Source organism: Enhydra lutris, unplaced genomic scaffold (assembly GCF_002288905.1).
Source record: "Enhydra lutris kenyoni isolate GAN:26980312 unplaced genomic scaffold, ASM228890v2 scaffoldscaffold44, whole genome shotgun sequence".
In the NCBI taxonomy this organism is placed as follows: Eukaryota; Metazoa; Chordata; class Mammalia; order Carnivora; family Mustelidae; genus Enhydra; species Enhydra lutris.
Genome location: NW_019154128.1, coordinates 1,377,356 through 1,404,245, shown reverse-complemented (window position 1 = coordinate 1,404,245; position 26,890 = coordinate 1,377,356). Strand labels below are relative to the sequence as shown.

Sequence of the window (26,890 nt, the reverse complement as noted above, 5' to 3'; positions counted from 1 at the left end):
GTTTACCTCTTCTAAAACTTTTTGTAAAACTGTTTGTTTCAGAGAACACCTGGAAATGCTGATTGATCAACTAAAAATCAAATTACAGGACACCCAAAATAACTTACAGATCAATGTTTCTGAACTTCAAACACTACAGTCTGAACATGATACTCTCCTAGAACGGCATAACAAGATGCTTCAGGAAACTGTGTCTAAAGAAGCAGAACTCCGGGAAAAGTAAGGTTGCTGGCAGTACTAACAGTGTTTGCACTGGGCAGCAAAATGTTTCTTTGTTGGAATTCCTAATGTGTTGTTCCTTGGGATAAATACAAATTGAAAATAAGAAATAGATATTTCTGGGGGCACCTGGGTGACTCAATTGGTTAAGTGTCTGAGTCTTGATTTCTGCTCATGTCATGATCTCAGGGTCATGAAATGGAGCTCCTGGAATCTTTTCCTCTGCCTCTTTTTCCTCTCTCTAAAAATAAATAATAATCTTTAAAAAAAGAAGAAGAAGAAGAAGGAGAAAAAGAAATAGATATTTCTAGAGACTTAGTAACTTTGTTTTTCTACCTTAAAGGCCCCCTCCCATTTTGATTGTTTTTATACTTCACTTTTTTAAGAACAGTTAATTTTATCTGTTCATCCAGTAATCTGTTTCTCCTTTGGCCTTCATGGCCAGAATGTTTCTTTAAAAAAAAAAGAAAGAAAAAGAAAAACTACTTTCCAACTCAGGTGTCAAATTACAAGCATTTTTCTTTTTCTCTAGAGGAAAATATTCACACAGCTGCTGACTCAAAAAGAATATGGCCCTTACCTTTGCAACTGTTTTCAACTTGTCATAGTGTTACTTTTGTTAATCAGTACTTTAAATAGGCATCAGGATTATTGGCAGGAGGAACAGAATGTTGTGAACAAGGAAATTTGAACTCCTGTAATGAAGAAATTGGGTGGTAATATCTGTTGTACCTTAGACTAAGGAAAAGAGTTCTTCATTGAGCATCAAGTGTGTTGGAATACTTTATATATTTCAGGTATGCTTTTAATACTTATCTAATTGATGGTAATCTTGAAAGCTTCATCTTCTTGGCTTTTTAATCTTTTAATAGTGTAATTTATATATGTTAACCATGTAAATCAAACGTTTCAGGGAAGATCTACCAGTTTTCTAGCTACCTATCAAAAGTGTTTACTGGGAGATTTGCTGAAATACAGCGATGCTTGCTATTTACATCAGAAATTTCCCACATTGATTCTTTACTCTAGAAAAGTTATTGCAAATTATATTGCTAAGACAAATAAATTGCAAGTGATGCCTCTGAAGTTCAGTGACTATTGGGGGGGGGGGGCTCTACTATGTGCCAGTCTCTCTTAAGTACTAGAAATTCACATCATTTTCAGGTATCTGTAGAGGTCTTATTCCCCTTCTTCAGAAATAATAAGAATAATGTTGTTACTGTCTGTCCCCCAGTGTGAAGAAATAGCCTTTTCTTTATAAATTCTCTTCTTTTTAAGCATCTTAATACTCATACTTTCCCCATATGAGATTATAAAAATGGCTCAAGAGGAATAACTAGACTGACCAACTAATACTTATATTGCCCAGAGGATCCAGCTATATAAACACCCCAGTAACAGCTGAGACATAGTAAATTTCCATCAGCATAGTCATTCTGGGTCCAAGTTGGGGTTCAGGCTTTTAGCTCTTAAGTAGGTAAAGTCAGATGTGTCACTGAGACCACCTGCAAACTACCAACCTTACTTCCAACCTAGCTCTAAAATGTAGCGATTATCTTCCTTAAGAAATTGTTGTTGTGTCTGCCGATGGTTTTTCCTTTACTTTCGTACTAGTGTTTGAACATAATGCTCACAGAAAAATGCAGATTTGAGGAGCAACATGTACAGTAGCATTTTCTGAACTCATTGATCAGTGTGAACTTGAAGCTTAAGAAACCTTTTCTGAAACATATGGTATTTTTATTGTATGTCACTTTTAGCCACTAAATCTTGTCTTAAAACCTTATATAGTGTGCATATGTATAGCACATAGATAAAAAAATCTTGGAATGCTATGTGCTAAACCATTAACAATGTCTACCCCTGGAGCTGGGATTTTACACTGCAAGAGGTGGGAGTGAATAAGAGAGAGCTCTCACTTTTTTCTATAATTGGTTCCATATTATTTGAAATTTTATGAGAGTACTTGTGGTACTTGTGGCTCTCTGGCATAAAAAGAAAACTTTTTTCTTTTTTTTCTTCTTTTTACTTTTTTATTTTTTTTTTAACCAAAGCCAAACTTAAAACATCAAGACTACAGTAGAACCACGGAAAATAGTTGTTCCCAAATGATAGTTCCACTGACTAGTACCAAGCTGATCAAATAAAAATCACACGGAAAACTGTTAAAAGTAGGCGATTTCTAGGACCACCTTTGGAAATTCTGATTCATTGGCTCTAGAATGAGAACAAATGTATTTTTAACAAGGGACCCAATGATTCTAATGTGCAGTGAGATTCAAAAACAGCCATAGTAAACCAAGCCTTTGTGTTTCAGAGTGTTACATTAATTGGCTCAAAAATGATTCAGAAAACTTCCTTTCAGGGTTTCCTTAAGATTTTATTTATGAATCAAAAGAACATATTCTTTTTCCTGTTTTCAAGGTAATAAAAAAAAGATACCCTATGCTTATATGAGCATCCACATAAGATAACCTGAAAGGGGGACTGATTTAAAGTATGTATTATTCTCTAAATTTAGTCCTATTTTCTGATAAGTGATGAAGGAAGTTCCTCATCTGAACCATAATATCATAGTTACTCAAACAGGTTTCTTGAATTATAGAACACAGAGATGATTTGAACGAGATGAGTCCCCAGACGGTTAACACAGCGAATACCAGTATAGATGCTTAGCAGTTAATTCATACATTTAATAGATATCTCAGGGCTAATTATCAAGTAGAACCCAGTTGAGAAAAGCTGAGTCAACATGTCAAGTTCAAAGATCTGCTACGAAATTAAGTTCCTCTCACCCTTCAGGTTGTGTTCAATACAGTCAGAGAACATGATGCTGAAATCGGAACACACACAGACTGTGAGTCAACTCACATCCCAAAACGAGGTCCTTCGCAGCAGCTTCCGTGATCAAGTGCGCCATTTGCAGGAAGAGCATAGAAAGACCGTGGAAACTTTACAGCAGCAACTATCCAAGGTGGAAGCTCAGCTTTTCCAGCTTAAGAGTGAACCAACCACAAGAAGTATGTGTGTGTGCATGAGAACATCAGTCATTCACCTTTGCTCACGTAGTATTGTCACTTAAATACATTCATCACAAATCCCTAAGAAAAAAGAAAATTTACTAGGTGACAACCAGTGCCAGTTCTGTGATTAAAGAATTTTGGTTTTGCTTACTGAGAAGATATTTGAACCATTTGACCCCTTCCTGGTTATACTTACAACAGCCTGTATCACCTCTTCCAGTACTGATTTTCCTGTATCTGTTCCCCTCCATGTAATGCCATTTCCTGTTCTCTAACTCGGACATACTCTGCAGTCTCATGACGTGTGTCCAAATTCCAGTATTCACTGAATCCGTTTGGTGTTCTCCATCATTAGTTATCAAATATATCTATTTTGTAATTAGGAATATTAGAATGAGAGGCTTAGAAATACCCAAGCCCCACTGAACTTATAGGATTGATTGGTCAGTATAGCTTCTTCCCTTTAAAATTTCTCCTTAGTTGGAGATTTAGTTCAGCTACAGCTGGTATCTTCCATTCTCCTCCCTGGAAGAGATGGAAATGTGCCAGCCGAGATGAGGCTACATCATCTTTAAGGTATCAACTTTATACTTAATACCATTTACCTTGAAAAATGTCACCAGGACACTGGCAGCAATGGGTCATTCGTCAGGGTGGGAACCCAGCTTCAAGAAATTCAGCCTAGGCTGCCTGGATGGCTCATTCGTTAGGCATCTGGCTTCTGCTCAGGTCATAATACCAGGGTCCTGGTAACAAGCCCCACATTGGGCTCCCTGCTCACCGGGAAGCCTGCTTTCCCTCTCCCACTCCCCCTGCTCATGTTCCTGCTCTAGCTGTTTCTCTCTCTGTCAAATAAATAAATAAAATCTTTAAAAAAAAAAAAAAAAAGAATTCAGCCTATGCCAAGAGTCATCAAAGGAAGTAATCAGGGAAACACAGTCACATGAGAGATTGTGATCTAGGAATCAGCAGTGGAATAAGCAGTTGGCACAATATCAGAAATCCTGGAAAGTGCTTCAGCAAAGGCAGCTGGAGGCTAATGTTTGAGAAAAATGAGGCAACATCATGGAATGGAAAATAAATGGAAATTGGAAGGTAAAAGATATGGCATAGAATTTGCTTCCTAACCCTGCTATGATGCCTTGGGCAAAGTCATTTAATTTCCCTGACTTTTGTGTTTCTTGGGATTAATCAAGTAATGTGTTTGAAAGTGTCTTATAATTCTTACAGTTCTATCCAAGTGTTCACTATCAGCAAACAGGAAAGCCTGGCTGGGGGAGTAAAATAGATTAGTTCCCTGGGGCACCTGGGTGTCTCAGTGGGTTAGGGCCTCTGCCTTCGGCTCAGGTCACGATCCCAGGGTCCTGGGATCGAGCCCTGCATTGGGCTCTCTGCTCAGTGGGAAGTCTGCTTCCCCCTCTCTCTCTGCCTGCCTCTCTGCCTGCTTGTGATCTCTGTCTGTCAGATAAATAAATAAAATCTTAAAAAAAGAAAAAATAGATTAGTTCCCTGCCCTGGGTGCTAGGCGTTTCTTGGTTGAACACTGAAGATGTGAGGGGGCGATGGAAGGACCCAGCAAAGATGAAGGTGTAAGGTAGTGATGAACAAGTACATCTGCTCAGCAGAGTTCAGCAAGTATATTGTGTTCAGAAAGTATGCAGCTATCTGAAATACCTAATCCTCAAAAACAGTCTAGTTTGAGAATTTCTGCCAGTATTCTGCAACTGTATAGCCCTCCCTGTTATGGTATCTAATAATAGAGCTTATCTAGGTGGTAGCAAATAATTTATAGTTAATGTTGAAATTACTTAAACAACTAAAAGTTAATAACTGAGTTTTTAGGGCAGTCTTAGAAATTCTTTATGCACCATTTATTGGTCTTCTAGTTACTGAAATTCCCTGTCATAATGATTCCTGTCATAATGATTCCTATGATCATTTTAATTTCATTGTGTATCTCTGTGAATGCAGAATCCATGATTTTGAACAATCTCACACTTACTTTTTAAAAAAATTCAATAGGCCCAGCTTCATCTCACCAACCTTTGAAGAACCTTCGAGAAAGGAGAAGCACAGATCTCCCCCTTCTGGACATGTATGCCATTACCCGGGAGGAGGGAGAAGGAATGGAGACAACCGACACAGAGTCTGTATCTTCCTCTGGCACTCACACACAGTCTTTAGAGCAGCTGCTTAATTCTCCTGAAACTAAACTGGGTATGTTTTTCCTCTTTAGCTCTACTGTCTTGTCTAATAAATCCTAACTCTTCAGTTTTATGTGCTTTTTTGAGCTACTCTAAGAAAATTTCTTTCAGTGTTCTACTCCAAATGGAAAACTCTCCTGCAGAATGAAACAGTTGAGTTTTTTAAAATAAAATGCTAGTTCTGCCCCAAGCTTGAGCCAGAAATAGATGGTTGGAAGTCCTATAGTGATAACAGAAAGTAAGATGAACTATTCTCTCATCCTTGTAAGAATTTGACAGCTTTTATTTACATACTAAAGCTTCAGTATATGTTAGTTTTAACCTGTCATGAATGTTCACAATTCAGGGGGAATTCTGTTCTCTCCTGAAGCTTCAGGATCTAGAGTAAAGACTGTTTATGTCTTTGGTCACTAATCTTGGTGTGGATGGAAACTGCAATCCCACCAGGCAAGGTTAGTAATGATGACATGGAGGCATCACAAGAGAGTGGCAGCAGACTCCAGAATTACATCTGGCTTTGTGATTTTTGCCAGATTACTTATCAACTCTGAGCCTTTTCCCTCATCTACACAATTTGAATAATGATACTTACCCACCTCCTATAATATTCTTATGAGCATCCATGATATAAATGATTGGTAAATGTTACTACTCCCCTCGTTTATAAGTAAAACAACATAAACTCTTGGGATATAGAGGAGTGTGAGTGGGAAAACAAAATAGTCTAGAAACACAGGGCATACAGATTCTAAAATTGGGACTCGTAGAGCTTGAATTCAATTAGATTATATACTTTACAACAGAGATTCTGCTTTATTTGTGTCACGTTCGTCGTGTAACCTTTCAACTGAGATATGTAGAATAGAAGAATGACAGAGTGGGCCTGAGTAATACTGCAGAGTAAGATATCTGTGCTTAGATATATTTCTTACTTAGAATCTTCATCTGTAATCTCGGATTTTGAAACTTAATGACTGGAACAACATCTTGCAGAGCCTCCTCTATGGCATGCTGAATTTACCAAAGAAGAATTGGTTCAAAAGCTCAGCTCCACCACAAAAAGTGCCGATCACTTAAATGGCCTGCTTCGGGAAACAGAAGCAACCAATGCAATCCTTATGGAGCAAATTAAGGTAAGGTCAATACTGCCACCCAGAAAATTCTCTCTGCAACAGGTTGGTTTTCTTGACCCCCACACTCTCCAGATGAGACACATCCATCACATCTTCATTCTTTATGATGTCACATTCCTGAAACTGAGAAATATAAATTGCTTTGGATATATATTATATAAAGACTAACTAAATTACTATCTTTTCTAAGAAACTATGATAGATTTAGAAGTGGATTAGAGTAGGTTGATAAGTCATTGTTCCACATATGCTTATGGAAAATTTAAATGGGTATGAGCCCTTATGTTCTAAAGATAAACCAGGGACACTTCTCATTCAGATCATTCAGCTGATGTTTATGGCACTAAACTTATCACATATTGTGGGTGGAGGTAGTAAAGTAGCATAGGAAACTTTCCTACTTCAAGGTGACACTAGAAACGTGTGGCAATATGTAGATAGTAGAGCAGTTGAGGGTTACACAATCCGCCGTGGCTCACAGCTAAGTCACTTCTCCAAACATAGTCCTGCTACTTAACTGAGCAGTTCTTGTGAGCCAGGCTCTGGGCTTTACATATATCATCTATCTAATCCTCATTCTCACTGGGGAGAGAATGACTGAAGCTGATAAATGGTGGAGCAACATTCCAGCTCATGTCTGTCTGGAAAGCACATGGTTCTGCCCTCTGCATGCTTCTCCAAATTGACTATCCTCCCTCTGTGCAGGGCCTCAGCTATCCTTGTTAAATTAATTTTTTAATGCTGAATTACTTAGCTATTCATAGTAAATTGTGTATATTTTGACATTCCACCTCTAAATATTTTAGTACGCATCTATATAAAACATTTTCCTACATAGTCAAAACATTATCACATCTAACAAATAGCTAACTAGCCCAGTGAACTAAGTGACTACTCAGATGTGGTATTTCCACAAATTTACATTCTTGAATGATTTCTTAAACATTATTGTCACTTTTTAAAATGACTGTAGGTTTTAGAACAGAGTTGGCTCTTTTCTGAACTAACCTAAAATGAAGAAATGTAACTATTTTTGTTTCAACCCAGAAATCTTCCTCAAACACTTTAGCATTCTACTGTCTTTTGCATGTCCTGTTGCCCCATTTTTCTGGTAGTATTTTAGATTGTCTTACATTCCTGAATTTTCACTCTATCATAGACTTGGCTTTTGTTTTGGTAAACAAAACAGCTGTGGTTCATCAGGTAAATATAACTTCCCACTGGACACCGTAACTACCTGCAGTCTGTGAGCAGGGCAGGAAAGGGGTTAGTGGTGGATGTAGATGTTTACTTTAGTCCCTGGTTTCAAGCTCTGCTTGCCCTCTGCAGTGTGTCTTATCCCACAACCCTGAGCCCACTGGTTTACTTTCTGTAGAGAATAGGAGATGAAGGGAGCATCATGGTAGTTGGTACCATGATAGGTTGGCTATGTAAACTTGACATCAGTCTTCAACCCCATTTCCTGTGCTCCTCCATACTTTGAGGGGGGAGCTTCTTGGTGTTTCTGCGGGATCCATTCTGTCTTCTTGTCAGTGGTACTTGGTGTGCCACTGGGCTGAGTCTCTTCCACTTTATCTCCTTCCCATCTTGTAGGAATTTCTTGATATTTCTCATCTAATTTTTTCCTTCTCTCCTAATCACTCCTTTATAGTCATTTTTTGGGGCATTTCAGGGGGAAGAGAAGAAGAGTGCATATGTTCAGCCTGCCATGTTTAACCTGAAGCTCCTAAAACTCATTTTTAACTCATTTCTCCAACATCAGCTCCTCAAAAGTGAAATAAGAAGATTGGAAAGAAATCAGGAACGAGAAAAGTCTGTAGCTAACCTGGAGTACTTGAAGAATGTCTTGCTACAGTTCATTTTCCTGAAACCAGGTAGTGAGAAAGAGAGACTCCTTCCTGTTATAGACACAATGTTGCAGCTCAGCCCTGAAGAAAAGGGAAAACTGGCTGCAGTTGCTCAAGGTTGGTGAAGGAAAGTATTAAAACTCTTGTTGGATAACTTACACTAAATGTTGGACTTATGGTTGAAACTCTGTGTGCTTACAATCTTGTTTGTGACATTGTGACTTAAAACATTTAATATTTGGTTCATTTGAGTGAGTTCTATCATATATGTAACCTGTGACTAGATTTGAAAAGCTAACGTTTTAATACTTCAGGGCAATTATAGTACATAATATAATTTTAAGATGCAACAAGTACAATACAGTGTTTAGTTAGATCTTTGAAAGTTAGACATGTAATTCTAGCATTGAATTCTATCAAAGTGGTTTTATTTTATATCATAATTAACATGCATTAGCTTATTCTTTCCTACTCACTGCCCCCCCCACCACCACCTCACTCTTACTCCTTCCCCTGCCAAATAGTCTAGAGGCAGCAGGGTCATATGACCCAACAGTTGGCCCATATCATACATGACAGTCCCATTTCTCAAGGCAGACTCTGTTTTAAAGCGGTCCTGTATTTGGTGCTTAGATTTTTGTGGCAAATAGATTTAACACTGTGATTTTATAAACTCCTTTAAAATGATTCTCATACAACTGCTGTAGTTACCAGATTTCAGACTACACCTTAAGGATCATGGTTTCATTTTTGTTAGTTTAAAATGTTTTTATTTGTGACCTTTTCAAGCATATAGGCAGAATGCTGTCATGTCCTTTGTAGCTATCATCTTTAACAATTTTCATGATCAGACTTCTTTTGAAAGGGGAAGAGCAGAGCTAGAGATTTTTTTTTTTTAAGATTTTATTTATTTATTTGACAGAGAGAAAGCACAAGCAGGAGGAGCAGTAGGCAGCAGGAGAGGGAGAAGCAGGCGTCCTGCGGAGCAGGGAGCCCAATGCGGGGCTGAATCCCAGGACTCTGGGATCATGACCTGAGCTGAAGGCTGATGCTTAACTGACCAAGCCACCCAGGTGCCCCAGGGCTAGAGATTTTAAAGCAGATCCCACACATCATATGATTTTTACAGCAAACACTTCACTGTGTATCAGACTCCTCTGCCATCTACACCTGGTTTATGCTCGGTGTTCCTATTATTGCAGATGTCTTTGTGCAGCATCCTAATAGGGCTCACACATTGCATTTGGTTGATGTCCCTTAAGCTCTGTTTTGTTTTTGTTATCTATAGCAGTTCCATGTTCCTTTTCATAATATGTCAATTATTAGTTGAAGAAACTGGTCATTTGTCCACTACAAGCTCAGTTCTGAATTTGGCACTTTGAGATAGCATGTAAGTTGTTCCATTGTTGCCTGTAACTAGGAAGTCAGAACTCTGTCAGATCTGTCTGATCTGTCAGATCAGCTGCTTAGATACAGGTGCAATTGGAGAGGGTGGGAGATAAAAATCCCTCATAGATGTATTGAAAGTACTGTGTACTTTCTTTCTTTTTTTTTTTTTTTTAAAGATTTTATTTATTTGACAGAGAGAGATCACAAGTAGAGAGAGAGAGAGAGGAGGAAGCAGGCTCCCCGCCCAGCAGAGAGCCCAATGTGGGACTCGATCCCAGGACCCTGAGATCACGACCCAAGCCGAAGGCAGAGGCCTAACCCACTGAGCCACCCAGGCAGCCCCAGTACTGTGTACTTTCTGAGACATCACATTAGTAGGCCCAGAATGTCTGGTTGTCCCGCTTTTGACTGGTTTATCTCATCATGTTGGTGTTTTGGGGTTGTTGTTTTTTTAAGATTTTATTTATTTGAGAGAGAGAGAGAATGCACAAGCATCAGGAGGGGCAAAGGGAAAGAGACAAGCAGACTCCCTGCTGAGCACAGAGCTAGACACAGGAGTCAATCCCAGGACCCTGAGATCATGACCTGCACTGAAGTCAGACACTTAACCAACTGAGCCACCCAAGCGCCCCATGTTTGTGTTCTTCAACACATTCCTTTATTCCCTAAAAATCCTGGCTACACTAGTAACGCTGGAGAGTGATCCTCAAGATGGAGCAAGTGTCAGAATCATCTGATGAGATGATTAAAACTCAAATTGCTGGCCACACACCCCCAAGTTTCTGATTCAATAAATTTAGTGTGGAACCCAAGAGTTTGCATTTTTAACAAGTTCCCAGGTGATACTGATGCTCTGGCCATTATTAAGCTAGTGTACCTTTGAAAGATTATTCACTTCTTATCTCTTAATTACATGAGAAAACAAAAGAAAACTTATAAAAATTGAATTAAAAGTGTTATGGTCTGGCAGCAGATAGAGATATGGCTTAAGCAAGAGTTATTGAACTGAAAGATCAGAAGGAATCATCAGAAGAAAGAAACAAAACAATGGAAGAAAAAATGAAAGAGTGGGTAATAGACATAGAGGGTATACTGAAGACAACTAATATATATTTAATAATTGAAGTTCTAGAAGAAGAGGAGAGGAAAGAATGAGGTAGAGACAGGATTTGAAGAGAATGAAAATTTCTCAGAGCCGCTGAAGGACATCCATCCACACATTTGAAAAATCTCAATACGATTTTAAGTAGAATAAATAAAAGGAAGTCTGCCTCTTCACATAAAAGTGAAACTGCCCCTCCAAAAAGGACAGAGAAAAGTCTCAAAAGAAGACACATTGCCTCTTTACCTTTAAAGGAGTGATAGGCTCACAGTGACTTCTCAGCAGCATTGGTGAAGTACTATCTTTAGCATGCTGTAAGAAATAACTGTCAGCCTTCAAGAAATATTTTTCGAGATCTTTTCTGATAGAAACTTTAAGAATTTGCCTCCATTGGAAATCTCAGCAACATACTCCATATAAAAGGAAAACTTAAGTAAAAGGTCTAAGGTGCAAGAAGGAATGTAATGTACAGGAGACTTGTCACCATGCTGCAGATAAGAGTCCTGAGCCTCACCAGCAAGGACAAGGACATTTCTTTACCAAGGCCTTCAGGACAACACACGTCATACATGTCTGGGGTGCAGAAACGAGGCTAAAAAGAGGGCTGCTCTTCCTGGCACTGAAAAGAATGGAAGCATAAGAGCAAAAAACACAAGTACCTCTTGCCTCCTTTATCTCCTTTGAAGCAGTATTTACATTTTCTGATTTTGTATAGAGTGTATACCAGTATTTTTCATTCAGGTTGCTAACCACTAATGGATGTTGAAATTAATTTGGTGAATCACATCCAGAATATTTTTTTTTTAATGAAGAGAATGAGACAGACATCAGAATACATTGAATCTCGTAGGGATAAGAAGTATTTCATGAAATTCTCTGGGTATATGGGTGGATGTTGGTATCTGTCTGTATCAACTCCTAATATAAAATGTTTGTCTTTCTGTGGGTCTGGGTCACAAATATTTGAGAAACATCAGTTTAGGGGATAAACTAGATTATCCAGCTCTGACAAGTGATGTCAAACTTCCTGTAATAAACACCCTTTAAGGACCGAGCTCACACCGCAGGCAAGTGTCAGGAGCTGCTCAGAGCTGCCTGTGGCATTGCTACATAAGGCAAAAAAAAAACACAGAGCACTGCATTAGTCTCAAAACAAGTAGTGTGAAGAAGACTCTGCTGGCAAGTGTCAGTTGTTGCTGTGTGTGTAGTTCACATGTCAATTCCCCCTGCTTCCCGCATGTTAGATCCCACCACTGTTCACAGGCTGCATTTTTCTTTTCTTCTTGAGACACAACTTGAGATGAGCAGAGTTTGCTCCCTAAGTCAGTCAGTCATACAGTGCTTCTCTTTGTGAGACTGGAATCTCAACTTTGCTACTCAAGTAGAAGCTGAAAGTTGCTTCTTTACATTTTTGCTCCCTAACTAGGTTATAATTTACAGAGCTGTGTGTTGTTACTTACTGTACAAAATTACTAAAGTCTAATACTCTGTAGACGTAAATAAAGAGGAAATAGACCTGAAGTTAATACAAGGTTATATGCCAATTTTACCTCAATTAAGGACAAAAAAAGAGAGAGGAAAAAAGGCAAAGACTTGATCAAGCTTTTTTTGGTCATCTCTAGATTGACAGGAAGAGAACACACTCATACTCACTGTAAGTGTCGAATTTGGCTTGCAGAGGACTCAGAACCTTATCATAAAAGAATAGTTACTCAGGGCAGGTGCAAATGCATCCAATCTCAGCCTTTTTGTGGTCCTCATATACCTAAGACATGAACCGCTGCCAGGAACATTGTCTGCATAGGGCAGAATCCTGCCAGATCTGGGACATGGCTGAATTTTTGTTGTGTCACAAGTCTTATACTCAGCACTATTCATTCCAGATGGACATACAGCAGTTTCTGCGTTTCATTTAGGAAATGCAGCCGCCTGGCTCTCATTCTTGGGAGCAAGGCCACTGCCTCCTCTAATGGGAGAAAGCAGAGTCAGTGCCCAGTTTTTCATCCCTTAATGTCACTTCCTCCACTTTCTGTGGAAAGACTGACTTCTAAAAATGCCACTTCTGCCACTACAATGCCCTCTAGACATTCATGCCTTTATGTAACCCTCTCTCCTTGAGTGGCCATTAGACTGGCCTCGTGATTTGTTTCTGACTAGTAGAATACAGCAAAGGTGACAGGGTGCCGCTTCCATGATTAGGTTAATTGTGACTTCTGTCTCATTAGCAGACTCTACCTTCTCCACTTACAAGCTGACATTATTAAAGAGGCCACAAACCTAACCACTAAAAGAGTGAATCTCATGTAGATTATTTCTCAATATTTTTAAAATTAAAAACCCATACATAAATGTTTAGAGCAGCTTTATTTTAAATTGGGAAAAACTAGAAACAACGCAAATATCCTTCACTGGTAAATGAGTAAAACAAACTGGTGCAGCCACACAGTAGAATCCTGCTCAGCTATAAAAATGAAGGAGCCACCGATACCCACAGGAACATGGACAGTTCTCAGATGCCTCCTGCTAAGTGAAAGGAACCACACTCAAAAGATACATGATGTGGCCCAATTTATATGACTTTCTGGAAAAGGCAAATGGTGGGCATGGTGGTACTGCACCTCAAGAGGATGAAGTACTGTAAGCAAATTATGCCTCAATATATACCTGATTTCAGAGTGATTAAAACCAGTTGTTTTTGTTTCTCTTGGTTTAGTTTTGAGGTTTACCACACAACTATTGGGTTTAGGTTCTAAGTTATGTAAACGCTTCCATATTAAAAGAATGTACAAATTCCCCTTATTGTCAATAATTCTAGTTGTGCTGGGGTCTTTATTTTGGAATTGTCTAATGGAGAAATGCAAATACTGAAAGGTCAAGAACAGATTTGTAACGTCAAAATATGTTCTGAGAAGATTAATGCATTTTTTTTTCTTTTTGGACTCCCCAAAGGTGAGGAAGAAAATGCTTCCCGTTCATCCGGATGGGCATCCTATCTGCATAGTTGGTCTGGACTTCGGTAGATTGACGGGAAAACATTATTTATTAACCAAATAGAATCCATGTGGCAAAAAAGAAAGTTTCACATATATTGCTGTCATTCTTTTGTCCAAAAGTGTGTATGTATATGTTCACATCTACATATATTTGTATATACGTCTGTCAGGTGTATTTAAAAAGTCTCTGCTTGAAATAAAAGTATGAATTTAAAGTACAGCAGCCTGAAGGGTTGATACCAGTCCACAGCCCTCTGACTCTGTGACCTCCCAAGAGTGCTGCCATATGAAAACACCAAGAAATGACGCCACTCCCTCCTTCTGTGGAACCTCAGGACCCGCCTGTTTCTGGGCAGTACTGTGAATTTCGAAGTTAAGTTTTGGTACAGTACCAACTGGAATTTAGGTTTTGAAAATAATGTTACAAGACTATTTATTGCAAGAGCAAACTTGCAGATAGATTATTATTATAAATTGTTAAAATGTAATTAGAATATGAAGGAAAATGCTTTGTGCATAACGTTGACATGTTTATTAAGGGATTATAAAGCAAATATGTACAGTTAATTATGAGACTAACATTTTACTTAGTAACTTTAAAATGAACTGTTTTTTTTTTTTCTCTAAAATACATTATCTCAAAACTCATTATGTTGTCAGAAGCCCTCGTGTTGGCTGGTGTAACGCAGAACATGAACACGGGACCAGCTCATTACCTTGGGGTGTTTTTGTGGTGTCTCTCCAAGCTCTTGAGAGGGTTCATCTACTTTTAAGCCATAAATCTGTTTTAAGAATTCTTTCCATCTCCCCCCATTAAAAACTTATCAGAACATCGACTGCGTCATGCAGCATTGTATCTAATAGGAGAGTGGTGCTCCCCGTGATTCAGCAGACATGCTGTTCTGTACGCTCTCCATCCCAAAGAACTTCAGGAACACATCTTCGAGGTCAGTGTCACATTTTCACAGGTCTTGTGGTGTTACCTGCCTTTGATGCCTCTAAATATATTTTATTGACAAGATCAGAATTGTGTTCTTAAATCATAAATTTGAGAATTCTATTTTTAATATTTATTTGTTAAAAAATCACCACACAGTATGCTCTGTAAAAGTTCCCTTAGGCCTTCCAATTTATACTTTGATTTTCATTCTCAGCTGGTGAACTGACTTGGTTTACTCAGAACATTCGTTTTGATTCCAGTTTAATTTAACTGAAATTTGCTGCTGACATGTTGAGTTTGTTCTTTACAAAATAGCTCCTATATCTGTCTTTCCTCCAGTTTTAGAACAGACCTAACTAGTGAATGTATTAATGAAAATGCATCCATTTCAGAGCTGACTTTAAGTTTAGTTTTTTTACTTTGTAAACTGTGAATATGCATATACCAGCAGCATACAATGTAACTCTAATAGTATTTAAATAAATTTCACTATAAGTGTATACCTTTTTGAAGTCTGTATAAACTTATTTTGAAATACAGTCTCTACTTATGAATGTAATAGCAAAACTACCATTTTGCATGATAAAAAAGTTAACTTTGATTACAAAGTGATATTCTTTCATGATTTCAGCAAGAGGAAATGTATTGATTATTTTAATATTTCTATTAAATATGTTTAACTGCGTATCATATTTTTATGCCTACTTTTTTTCTGTTAGACACTGTCTCTTTGGAGTTTTTGAGTCAGTCTATGAATTGGCATTACACATTCCCTTACTACTGTCTTTAGACAGTTGGGACCTAGAGTATCAGGTACTTGAGAGAACATAGATTGACCTTTTGTTAGGTGTTGTGTGGATCATGATGCCTTCCATGTCTGACATCTACCTTCCAACTGGAAGTGGGAGCCACACTTAGCCTTTCTTTGGGCGCCTCGCAAGTTCCAGCCTCCTCTGTGATGTATACAGTGAGCTTTGCTTATGCTCCAAAGAGCATACGATCAAGAATTATATTCCTTTAAACAAACTTTGAGCATTGCATTCCTTTAAACAGACTTTGGGAGAAGTGTAACTGAACTGCTTACTAGCAAAGCAAAGGCTTGCTAAAGGCAAGCAGTGTTTTGTGTTCTTTGTACACCCCGTGTTAGCTGGTGATGTCACTGGAAATCTATAGTATTGAGGAGTGTACAATTTCCAATAAAGATATAATTTGGTATTTGGCGAATAGCATGATGCAAACAAAAAATTACTCATACTGTATGATTAAGTTGGAATGTAGTGGTCACAACTTGGTGTAAGACTATTCTACTTTGACTTGGTATCTGAAAATCAGCTATTGTTTCAAAATAAATGCACACTAAGGTAAACAATCTGATATAAAATTGCAGGTGACTTTGAGCTCATTTTTACCCATGAGTGTTAAAAAGCATTTCATTATTTACATATAAGTTATATACAGAAGAAAAATCTTTTCCCCCTGCATTCATAATGTGACTAAATGGAGGGAAAATCAAGTTGTGACCTTCAAATTGTTACTTTAAAAAAGATAGAAAGGTGCATGTTAATAGAACATTGAGTATGGTGAAGAAATATGTTTTCAGTTTCAATTTCAATAATGTAGGTGACCACCCCAGGTTTCCTTCAGAGTGGGCTCACTCGGAGCCCACATAGTGGCTACCTCTCCAGATATCTGCCTAGAATTGAAGATGACAACAATCCTCTCCACCCCTTTTTCTGGTAACTTTTCCCCCACCACCATACCAAGAGGCCAACAGAATCAACTGAACCAGGCACAGAGCCCTAACCCAAGCCAAATAGATTAGATTCAGGAACATGGATTTGGGACCAGAGTCAGGTTCACATCTCTGTGTAACTGGAATTGTGGTATGTAATAACAGGAACTCTGGAATGCCCAGAAGGAGCAGAGAAAAGCCCACCTAGAAAGCATAAAGGAGGCTAAGCTGACATGAGGAGGTAACAAATACGGGGTGAGGGGGAAGGGGCAGCTTCGATTCTGCTTCTAACACCTAAGACAGGTACAGTGGGTTCCAGACTCTGTCCCTTGCATCCTCAGTAAACTTCTACATGTGCTTCGAGAGTGACTGTCAGGTGTCTGGAACACAGTGTGGTGGTGAGAGGAGAAACTCTACACTCAGACCTGGAGAGGATGGATGTCTGCTTCACTACTGACTGACTCGGGCTGTGCTCTTGACTGTTTGAGCCCCCATCTCTCTCTCTGCAAGACATGGACATCATCACCCCAGCACAGTGGGCACTCCAATGTTGTCCCCCTTTTCAGTCTTACCTTCCTACTTCCGCAGCCTGCAGCAAGGTTTACCAATTCTCTTTTCTTTTTGTCCCCTTTATTGTCCTTCAGTGCCCAGCACATAGCACTAAATAAGTGTGCTTAACGAGTAAGTGATTTTAGTAATCAAGTGAATATAACATTTAACTGCACATGGCTCTGATAATCAATCTCTTGTTTTTTAAAACTTTACAATCTGCCCCAAGCTAGGATTAGAATCCAGATTTCATGAAACATGATCAGCTCATTAATGAAAATAAGCAATTAAAAATGTACAATGATCTCTTGAAACTAAAGTTCAAAAAAATTACAAGGAAGTGAACAAAATCAACTATTAAAAAGAGAAAAGGAGATTCTAATCTAGGATGCTCAGGATTTAATTGGAGTCTCTGGTCTCTGAAAATAAGAAAATAGGAAGAAATTTTCAAAGAAATAATACAAGTTTACAAAATTAAAGGCAAGAGTCTAAAATAAAAGACTTATCAGAGATCCAGTATAATAAAGGCATAGTGATACAACTTTTTAGAATAGAAAGTGCTCCTAAAAAGTTTTCCAATGACAGGGATGCCAGGACAGGGTGAGAGTCCTGACTCTTGGGTTTTGGCTCAGACTGTAATCTCAGAGTCACAGGATTGAGCCCCACATCAAACTCTGCTTAAGTTTCTTTCTCTGTCCCTCCCCCCACCAAATACATAATTTTTTTTTTTTTTTTTTAAAGATTCCAAAATGAAACAAGATGGGATCGGGAGGGAGACAAACCTTAAGAGACTCTTAATGGGGCACCTGGGTGGCTCAGTGGGTTAAAGCCTCTGCCTTCGGCTCAGGTCATGATCCCAGAGTCCTGGGATCAAGCCCTGCATTGGGCTCTCTGCTCAGCAGGGAGCCTGCTTCCCTTCCTCTCTCTCTGCCTCTCTGCCTACATGTGATCGAACACTGCATGTGAACTACAATTTTAAAAAATAAGAGAAAATACATTTACAGTACTGCACTGCATTAAAAAAGTCCACTTGTAAGTAGACTTATGCTGTTCAAACCCAGAAATTTAAAAAAATGAGAGAATCTCTTTTTGGAAGCAGTTAAATGGTATGCATGGAGAGAAAATTGTGTTATTTAGTGTAATAATTGCTAAATGTTAAAATAAAATTGACAAAAGAAGAAATTTTCCAGAGACAAAAGCAACTTTCAGACACAGGAAGGAAAGGAAGATTGCTTCAAACCTCTCAAACAGCAGCACAGCACACCAGAAGACCTCAGAGAAATTCCTTCAAAATTCTGAGTCAAAATGATTTGCAACCTGAAATTCTACAAACAACAAACTTCCAATTAAGTGGGAGAAAATAGGCTTTTTCAGATCCCTAAGAACTGGGGAAAAAATGACTTCCCATGCATCCTTTCCTGTTGAGAGAATATGCTCCAGAAGGCTGAGAGAAAACAGAACTAAAAAGGAGCAGCCAGGAAATGAGACTGAACACAGGAGAGTGCTGAAGAGTGATCCCAGGATACCTGCTGTGCTTGAAGAGGAAGAACCAGGAACTAAGAGTCCAAAGAGGGATTCTCCAGGAAGGAAAAAAAAAAAACTGGAACTCGTGGGTTACTTGATGTAGCTGAAGTGTGAAATTTTATTAAAAGATGTTGGAAGTGGAAATGTGAACACTGACAAAATATTTTATACTAAGGAAATATGTTTAATTTGTTTTGTTTGATAATGTGTCTATCTTTAGAAAGAGTTATTTTTAAAACATGCTAAAATATTTATAGTTAAAATCATATTTGATCCAAATTAATATGGGAGGGGCTGTGTGGGTGGGAGTGTGAGTGAAAGAGGGTTGACAAGGAGTTGAGGGTTGCTTTCTTATCTACTCAAACATCTTCATTCTGTGTTCTTTCCCATCTACACTACAAGCATACATCTTTTCTTCTGACATCATTTATATACATTGTTTTGTTTTTTACATATTTGTTGACATATAATTTATATGCCATAAAGCTCCCTTGTTGAACATGTACAATTCAATGATTTTAGTACAGAGTTGTGAGAACATCCCCACAATCTGAGTTTAGAAATTTTTATTACCTCCCAAAAAAAAAACTGCCTACCCATTGGCAGCCGTTCCCCCATTAGCCCGCCTCAACCCTGGGTAGCCACTAATCCTCTGTCTTTGAGCTGCCTATTATTCTATACTTTTCATACAAGTAGAATCATAAATCTGTGACTGACTTCCTTCATTGCCATAATGTTTTCAAGGTCATTTGCATTGTAGCATGCAGCCGTACTCATTCTCTTTTACTGCTGAATAATCATCCTTTGTATGAATTGCCATGTTTTACATATTCATCTGTTGGTGGATATTTTGGTGTTTCCAACTTTTAGCTATTAAGAAAATTGCTGCACAATGTCCACAATAGCCAAAGTATGGAGTCTATCTAGATCTCCATCAACAGACGAATGGGTAAAGAAGATGTGGAGGTTGTGTGTACGTACGTAGACTCACACACACACACACACACACACACACACACACACACACACACAGTGGAATATTATGCAGCCATCAAAAAGACTGAAATCTTGCCATTTGCAATGACGTGGATGGAACTAGAAGGTATTATGTTAAGCGAGATAAGTCAATCAGAGAAAAACAATTATCATATGATCTCACTGATATGAGGAATTTGAGAGGCAGGGCCAGGGGGTTGGGGGAAGGGAGAGAAAATTGAAACACGATGGGACCAGGGAAGGAGATAAACCATTAGAGACTGTTCATCTCAGGAGACAAACTGAGGGTTGCTGGTGGCAAAGGGGTAGGGAGAGGGTGGCTGGGTGATGGACATTGGGGAGGGTATGTGCTATGGTGAATGCTGTGAATTGTGTAAGACTGATGACAGGCCTGAACTCCTGAAACAAATAATATAATACAATATATGTTCCCTAAAAAAAAGAAATATACACTAAATTTATAATTTTTTAAAAAATGGATTTGACAAGTCAGCATTTTATTTAGAAATATGAAAGTAAATACCAGAAGAAAAAAGTAAAAGTGTTTAAAGTCATTGCCTTTGGAGAAAAGGCCTAGGGTCAGAAAAGGAGAGCAAGGGATTTGTGTTTTTCTTTTATAATACTTTAAAGCAAATAAGTGGTACATTTACATAATGAACAGGAATCCAAAGATACCAGAGATATTGCTCTAATACATGTAGTTAAAGACTGAATCATGCCATCCAAATTCATATGTGGAAGCTTTCTCTCACAACATGACTCTATTTGGAGATGAGGCCTATAAGGAAGTAAGGTTAAAAGAGATCATAAAGGTGGAACCTTAACCCAGAGGATTGGTGTCCTTAGAACAAGAGGAAGAGACCAGAGCTTGCTCCCTCTCTATATGCATGCACCAAGGAAAGACCATGTGAGGACATAGTGACAAGGTGGCTGTCTGCAAGCCAGAATGAATGCCCTCGCCAGAAACCAAATCAGTCAGAACCTTGAGTTTGAACTTCTGGCCTCCAGAACTGTGAGAAAATTGATTTCTGTTGTATAAGCCACTCAGGTGGTGGTGTTTTGTTATGACAGCCAGAGCTGACTAATACACATGTCAACACAATACTATGTTAAAGTTATATTTTTAGGATCTATAATTATTGTCCATTTTTTTGTTGTGTTTACTAAATCTACTGATCTTGAATAACAAATATCAATAGAAAACATCAATAATTGATAGCTTAGTAAGACTCATTTCTCACTACTGTAAGTGAAACGATTTTTGTGACTATTTTTCCTTCTATTTCATTATATAGTACTGTATTAATTGGGGTTCCCCAGAGAAACAGAACTAAGAACTCCCATGATCTGCTTTCTGCAAACCAAAGGATCAGGAGAGCCAGTGGTGTAAGCTCCAGATAACATAAAATTAACGTTCATAATTACTATATGTAAAAATAACTTGTGAACTTAACAGCTCTAGTCAAGACACCTAAATACTTCCACATCCTATATTTCATGGGGTAAGCCTGGATAAACTGAAAGCAACCCACTAAGCGCTGTAACTTGATTTTTCTCTTCCAACGTGCCTTACTATTTATGTTGTGTGGTATGATGATTTTGCAGCATTCTATATTAGAAATAAATTCTTAATGCACCCACTTAATCCAGATTTTTTTGACTAACACTAACCTAATTTCATTGGCTGGATATAAATACATTAGTTAGAAATACATCTTAGAAAAAATGATATACTACTAACCTTTTATTTCAAGGTAGTAAATTCTATAAGCAAAATGTTCTATACAAAAATCTCATGATTTCTGCAGTTAACTTCATCCTGAGAAGGCAAGGTGGTGAATAGGAGTACAGGGTTTGGAGGCACAGTGCCGGGTTTCAAGAGTTCCTCCACTGCTTACTAACTTATATGACTATAAGTTATACTAACTTAATAACTTATAGGACTCTGGGTAAGTTAGTTATCCCTATTGCACATCAGTGCCCACATCTATTAAATGGTGTGGGAACACCGTAAGTTGGCTAACCCATCAGCCATTCCACCTTCTTCTCTCCTGCTCCTCCCATTCCAGATGTTTGAAGGACAGACACCTTGCCAATCTTCCTCACAGCTAGGCATGACCAAGCTATGGTCAGTCTTATTCTTCTTCCTGGTGAGTGAAGAATAAGACAAGGAAGGCTGCTAGAGGCCACCTGAGAAGGCTTATGAATTTTATGAAAAAGAAAAGAGAACCTTCTTGGACCACTTTCCTCCTTTTCCTGACTGGAAAGTACATGTGTTGCCTGGAACTGTGGCAACCATGTTGTTACCATGAGGCAACAGTTATGCAAAGAATGGTAGATTTAAAAATAGAAGGAAATGGTTTAGTTCTTGTTAATAAACTATCCCTGATTTATCCAGATTTTTTGTTACATGAGAGAAAGAAACCCTCATTAATATAATGTCTGTTACATGTACTGACTCATTCCTAGTTTTCAAGTAAAAATAGTAACCTCATAAGATTAAATCAAATGATATAGGTAAGAGACTGACTCAGCACAGTGTCTGGTACATAGGTTATGTATGACAAATATTAGATATATTTTCCACTCCAAATGTGTAATTATAAACTAGTTCCCTCACACTCTCCTTAAGAAGATTAACCCCAATGTCACCCAGTCAAATAATTGTGGCTACAAATCATTTCTGAGGGATATACTAAATTCTAAATATAAAATTAATATTTTAGAGCTAAAACAATGGTATCTAGATCATTCCTATTGCTGCTTTATTAATTAGCGAAAGCAATTCAAAATGCAATTTATCCAGAATATTGCAATTTCTGTTAGTTGTGTTGCTTGAATCCTTTTTGGTAATTTGGGCAAAAATAGGTGTTTGGTTTTTCATTTGTATTTTGATCAACTTTGCTAAGCATTATGCTCACTATTTCTCAACAGTGCTGTTGTTGGCTGGACAAGAGTGTTCTTTCCTTTGGGGGCCTCTTTTGAGAACTGGCTATCCCTTCTTGGCTCTTTTTCTCACCCCAGTGGATTACCAGGTCACACTCCCTTGAGAGACCCTTCCGTTTCCCCTTCAGTCTTTACCGTCATTAACTTCACCAAGGGAAAGGATCCGTTCATTAAGGCTGAGCTGCCTGACATCAGGATATGTATTATTCGGTGTATAGCTGAAGCACTCAGTGATGTATTGTTCCAGTTACTTTGTGTGCGTGTAGGTGCAACGTTACCCATTGCACGGCTGGGTGGTCATATAAGTCTAGTGGAGAAAAGATTGAGGTTAACTGCAAGTCCCACCACATAGGGTCTCTCAGTGAAGATTCTTTTTAGCTGCTTATAAACTTATAAACATGGGAAACAATGAATGAGCCGACCTTATGGCCATACTGATAACAAATGATATACCGGGTTCTAGAAAGAATCTTCCTTTTGTAAGAGCACTGCTTGCTAATCACCACCGATGGTTTTCAGTGTCTTGTTTGTAGACAAAAGCATGATTTTTATTACTTCTCTCTCTCTCCTATTTTTTTTAGAGAGAGAGAGAAAGAGAGAGAACATGCATGTGTATAAGTGGGGGTGAGGAGCAGGGAGAAGCAAAGGGAGGGGAAGAGAGAATCTTAAGCAGATTCCATGCCCAGCGCAGAGCTGGTATGGGGCTCGATCTCACGACCCTAAGATCATGACCAGAGCCAAAATCAAGAGTTGGAGACTTAACCAACAGGGCCACCCAGGTGCCCCACTTCTCTTATAACCAAAGTGGACGCCAGATTCAGAGCTGCTCTGAAGAGTTTAATAGTTTATATTTATTTTAGTGCAGTTTAAGATTACAATATGATACAGTTCCCAAAGAATGGAATATAATTTTTCACAAAGTTTGGGTCTGAGGTGTCTATAAAACAATAGCAACATACCTCCCACACTAAGCATAATCAGAACATCTCTACATATGGTGGTATAATGTAATTTTATTGTAAACTAAAAACTCATGTTGAATATTGGACATTGTCCAGTGTTTAATTCGTATGATTCATTCTGAGTTTCTGACTGAGATCATTCTCTCTGGCCTTGCCTATTTCTTCTGGGACCCATAAACTATGCAGCTGACTTAATTTCATGACTGCATTATTTCTGCTTCCTTTCCTGGAAAAGGGGAAATCATTCAGATCAGCTTTCAAACTGCCGTATAGACAATGACTGAAATATTTTTAAGGGAAATCTTTTGTTCTGAAACTGCTCTAATACAGTAGCCACTAGTCATATGTGGACTTTTGAAAGATGAAATGCGGCTATTTTATTTTATTTTTAAGATTATTTATTTATTTATTTGACAGACAGAGATCACAAGTAGGCAGAGAGGCAGGCAGAGAGGGGTGGGGGGGAAGCAGACTCCTTGCTGAGCAGAGAGCCCGATGCAGGGCTCGATTCAGGGCTCAATCCGGGGCTCGATCCCAGGACCCTGGGATAATGACCTGAGCCGAAGGCATTTCAAGCCGAACCCTGAAATGTGGTTATTTTAAATTCAGATACACTATGCATATAAAATACATACCAGATTTCAAAGACATATGAAAAAAATACAATAACACATCTCCTTAAAACTTTTTATAGTGATTACATGCTGAAATTTCAAAATTGTGAATATTCTAGCTTAAGTAAAATATATTATTGATAAAATATATTCATATGTTCTTTCATATTTTTTAAAGATTTTATTTATTTATTTGACAGCGAGAGAGGGAACACAAGCAGGGCAAGTGGCAGAGGGAAAAGCAGGCTTACTGCTGAGCAGGAAGTGGAGCTCGATCCCGGGACCCCAGCATCATGACCTGAGCCAAAGGCAGATGCTTAACGACTGAGTCACCCAGGCACCCTGATAAAATATATTCTTAAAATTAATTTCACCTATTTCTTTTTCTTTTTTAAGGATTTTGTTGATTTATTTGTCAGAGAGAGACAGCAAGCACAATCGGGGGGGGTGCCAGGCAGAGGGAGAAGCAGGCTCCCTGATGAGCAAGGAACCTGATTCGGAACTTGATTTCAGGACCCTGGGATCATGACCTGAGCCAAAGACAGACATTTAGGGCGCCTGGGTGGCTCAGTGGGTTAAGCCGCTGCCTTCGGCTCAGGTCATGATCCCAGGGTTCTGGGATCGAGTCCCGCATCGGGCTCTCTGCTTGGCAGGGAGCCTGCTTCCCTCTCTCTCTCTCTGCCTGCCTGCCTCTCTGTCTACTTGTGATCTCTCTCTGTCAAATAAATAAATAAAATCTTCAAAAAAAAAAAAAAAAGACAGACATTTAGCTGACTGAGCCACCCAGGTGTCCCTAATCTCACCTATTTCTATTTACTTTTTATAATGTGCCTACTAGAAAATTTTTTAGTTATTTGGAAGGATCTTATTTGTGGCTTATATTACATTTTTATTATACAGTGCAGCTCTAAAGAGACATTCTGTTAAGTCCTAAAATTAACTCCAAATGCCTCAGGAATAAAGTGCCAAGTAAGAAGCTTCCCTGAACTTCAATTCCTAAAAGCCAGCAAGCATGATAAATACGCCTTCTCCCTTCAAAAATATTCACTCTTCATCTCCAGTTACATATTACTTCGGGGCTATTAAGCTCCTTTTTTAAAATGTGAATTGACGAAGATTAGACCTAGGTCATTCCCATCTTAGTATCAATTATAAAATCAGATAATTAGCTTGCCTTTTCCCCTAAAACCTGGCAAAGATAAATGAACCTTCAGGGAACTACGGAACTTTTTGTCATAATATTCGTGAATTACAAACTAAATTAAAATCTCTCCTCTTAAAGAGTTGAACATGTGTGAAAGTTCTGTTAACCCCTTAGAGTAGCTAAAAATTCATAAGCCTTGAAATAAGTGCAGGGTATAAAATTACTGCATTTTTACAATAAACTGACTTTGAAAACTGCATAAAATATTGAAAGCCAGGTTTCTTGCTGTAAGAAAGAAATTACAAATGAGCAAAAGGAGAAGGCTAGAATGAATCTCATGGTGCTGGGCTGGAATCAGAAATGTCAGTATAAATCATGTTTGTTTGTTTCGCTACACACACACAGGTAAAAATATAGATAAGTGTATATACATGAGTTGGTATACATATACATATTTTTTTAGCTCTGTTGGCTAGGAGGGCATAGATGAACATACTTAGTGCCCAGCTCTTGGTTTTAAAACTTAAAATATTATCTTCCGATAGAAAGAACCAGGGCTCCGTGATGAAATGGTTGATGCCAGAGCTGGGTAGGGAAAATATAAATGGAGCCTGGAGCATTTTGTAGTGCTAAGAAAGTAAGGAAGTGCTAAAAAAAAAAACCAAAAGTATGGACACATATCAAAGGGACACAGGAACCAGTCTGAAAGAGCTCCCAGTGGCCAAAACTGGAACAATTTGAGCAACTAAATAAGTAACAGTAATACTGGATTATAATCTAAAGAATAAAATCGATACCCATGAGTTCCATGCATGAACTTAAAACTGGGGGAGAAGAAGCGACTCTTCCATACAGAAGAATTCCAGTTAACGTATTTGTTAGGAGTGGGGGAATAAGAATCACTGTCAGAACACCAAAGCTAGTAATTGCTGTAAGCAAAATCAAATGAGGAATATGAAAATTAGTGTCCAAAGTTTAAGAAGGGGCAGGATATTGCATAGCTGAAAATGTCTCTCCCAAGAATATTTGTTGGCTGCAAGGAATGATAGTGACTCTGCGTTGGAGAAACCTGTCAGAAACCACCATAGCCGGGAGCCAAGGCTGGTATCAATCCGGTGCTGGGTACCCCTGATAGGGTGCTCTGGAGAGGGCACTGCAGCCTTGTGGTATCCTTCCCCCAGAATCCATGAACTATTTAACCACGAGAAAACATCCAACCCAAACAGAGGGACAAGTCACAGAATAACGATGGCCAAGGATCATGAACTGAATCCTGAATTAAACAGGAGACTGGAGGAAAGGCTGGTGAAATCTGACCAAGGTAAAAACTGACAAATCTTTTAGAATATGTCCTAGTTGTGGGGGTCCCTGGGTGACACAGCCTATTACGCGTTGGCCTCTTGGTTTTGGCTGGGTTGGGGTCATGACCTCAGGGTTGTGAAATCAAGCCCCACTCCACACCTGATGTGAGCCTGCTTGAGGTTCTCTCTCCATCCCCGTCTATCCCTCTTCCCTCATGTGCTCTCTCTCTCTCTCAAATAAAAAAATCTTCAGGGTGCCTGAGTGGCTCAAT

General features: G+C 38.6%; 1 protein-coding gene across 1 annotated transcript in view; it reads left to right on the top strand.

The window, feature by feature from the left end:
* The window catches only part of LOC111155843 (GRIP and coiled-coil domain containing 2), a 55,083-nt gene extending 39,548 nt beyond the window's left edge, over positions 1 to 15,535 (top strand). The window contains exons 18-23 of the mRNA XM_022516266.1: positions 43 to 219; positions 3,022 to 3,239; positions 5,265 to 5,459; positions 6,440 to 6,579; positions 8,342 to 8,543; positions 13,867 to 15,535. Of these exons, the coding sequence (XP_022371974.1) occupies positions 43 to 219; positions 3,022 to 3,239; positions 5,265 to 5,459; positions 6,440 to 6,579; positions 8,342 to 8,543; positions 13,867 to 13,937 (1,003 nt within the window). The 3' untranslated portion in view covers positions 13,938 to 15,535. The remainder of the gene's footprint in view (positions 1 to 42; positions 220 to 3,021; positions 3,240 to 5,264; positions 5,460 to 6,439; positions 6,580 to 8,341; positions 8,544 to 13,866) is intronic.
* Positions 15,536 to 26,890: the final 11,355 nt, after the last annotated feature.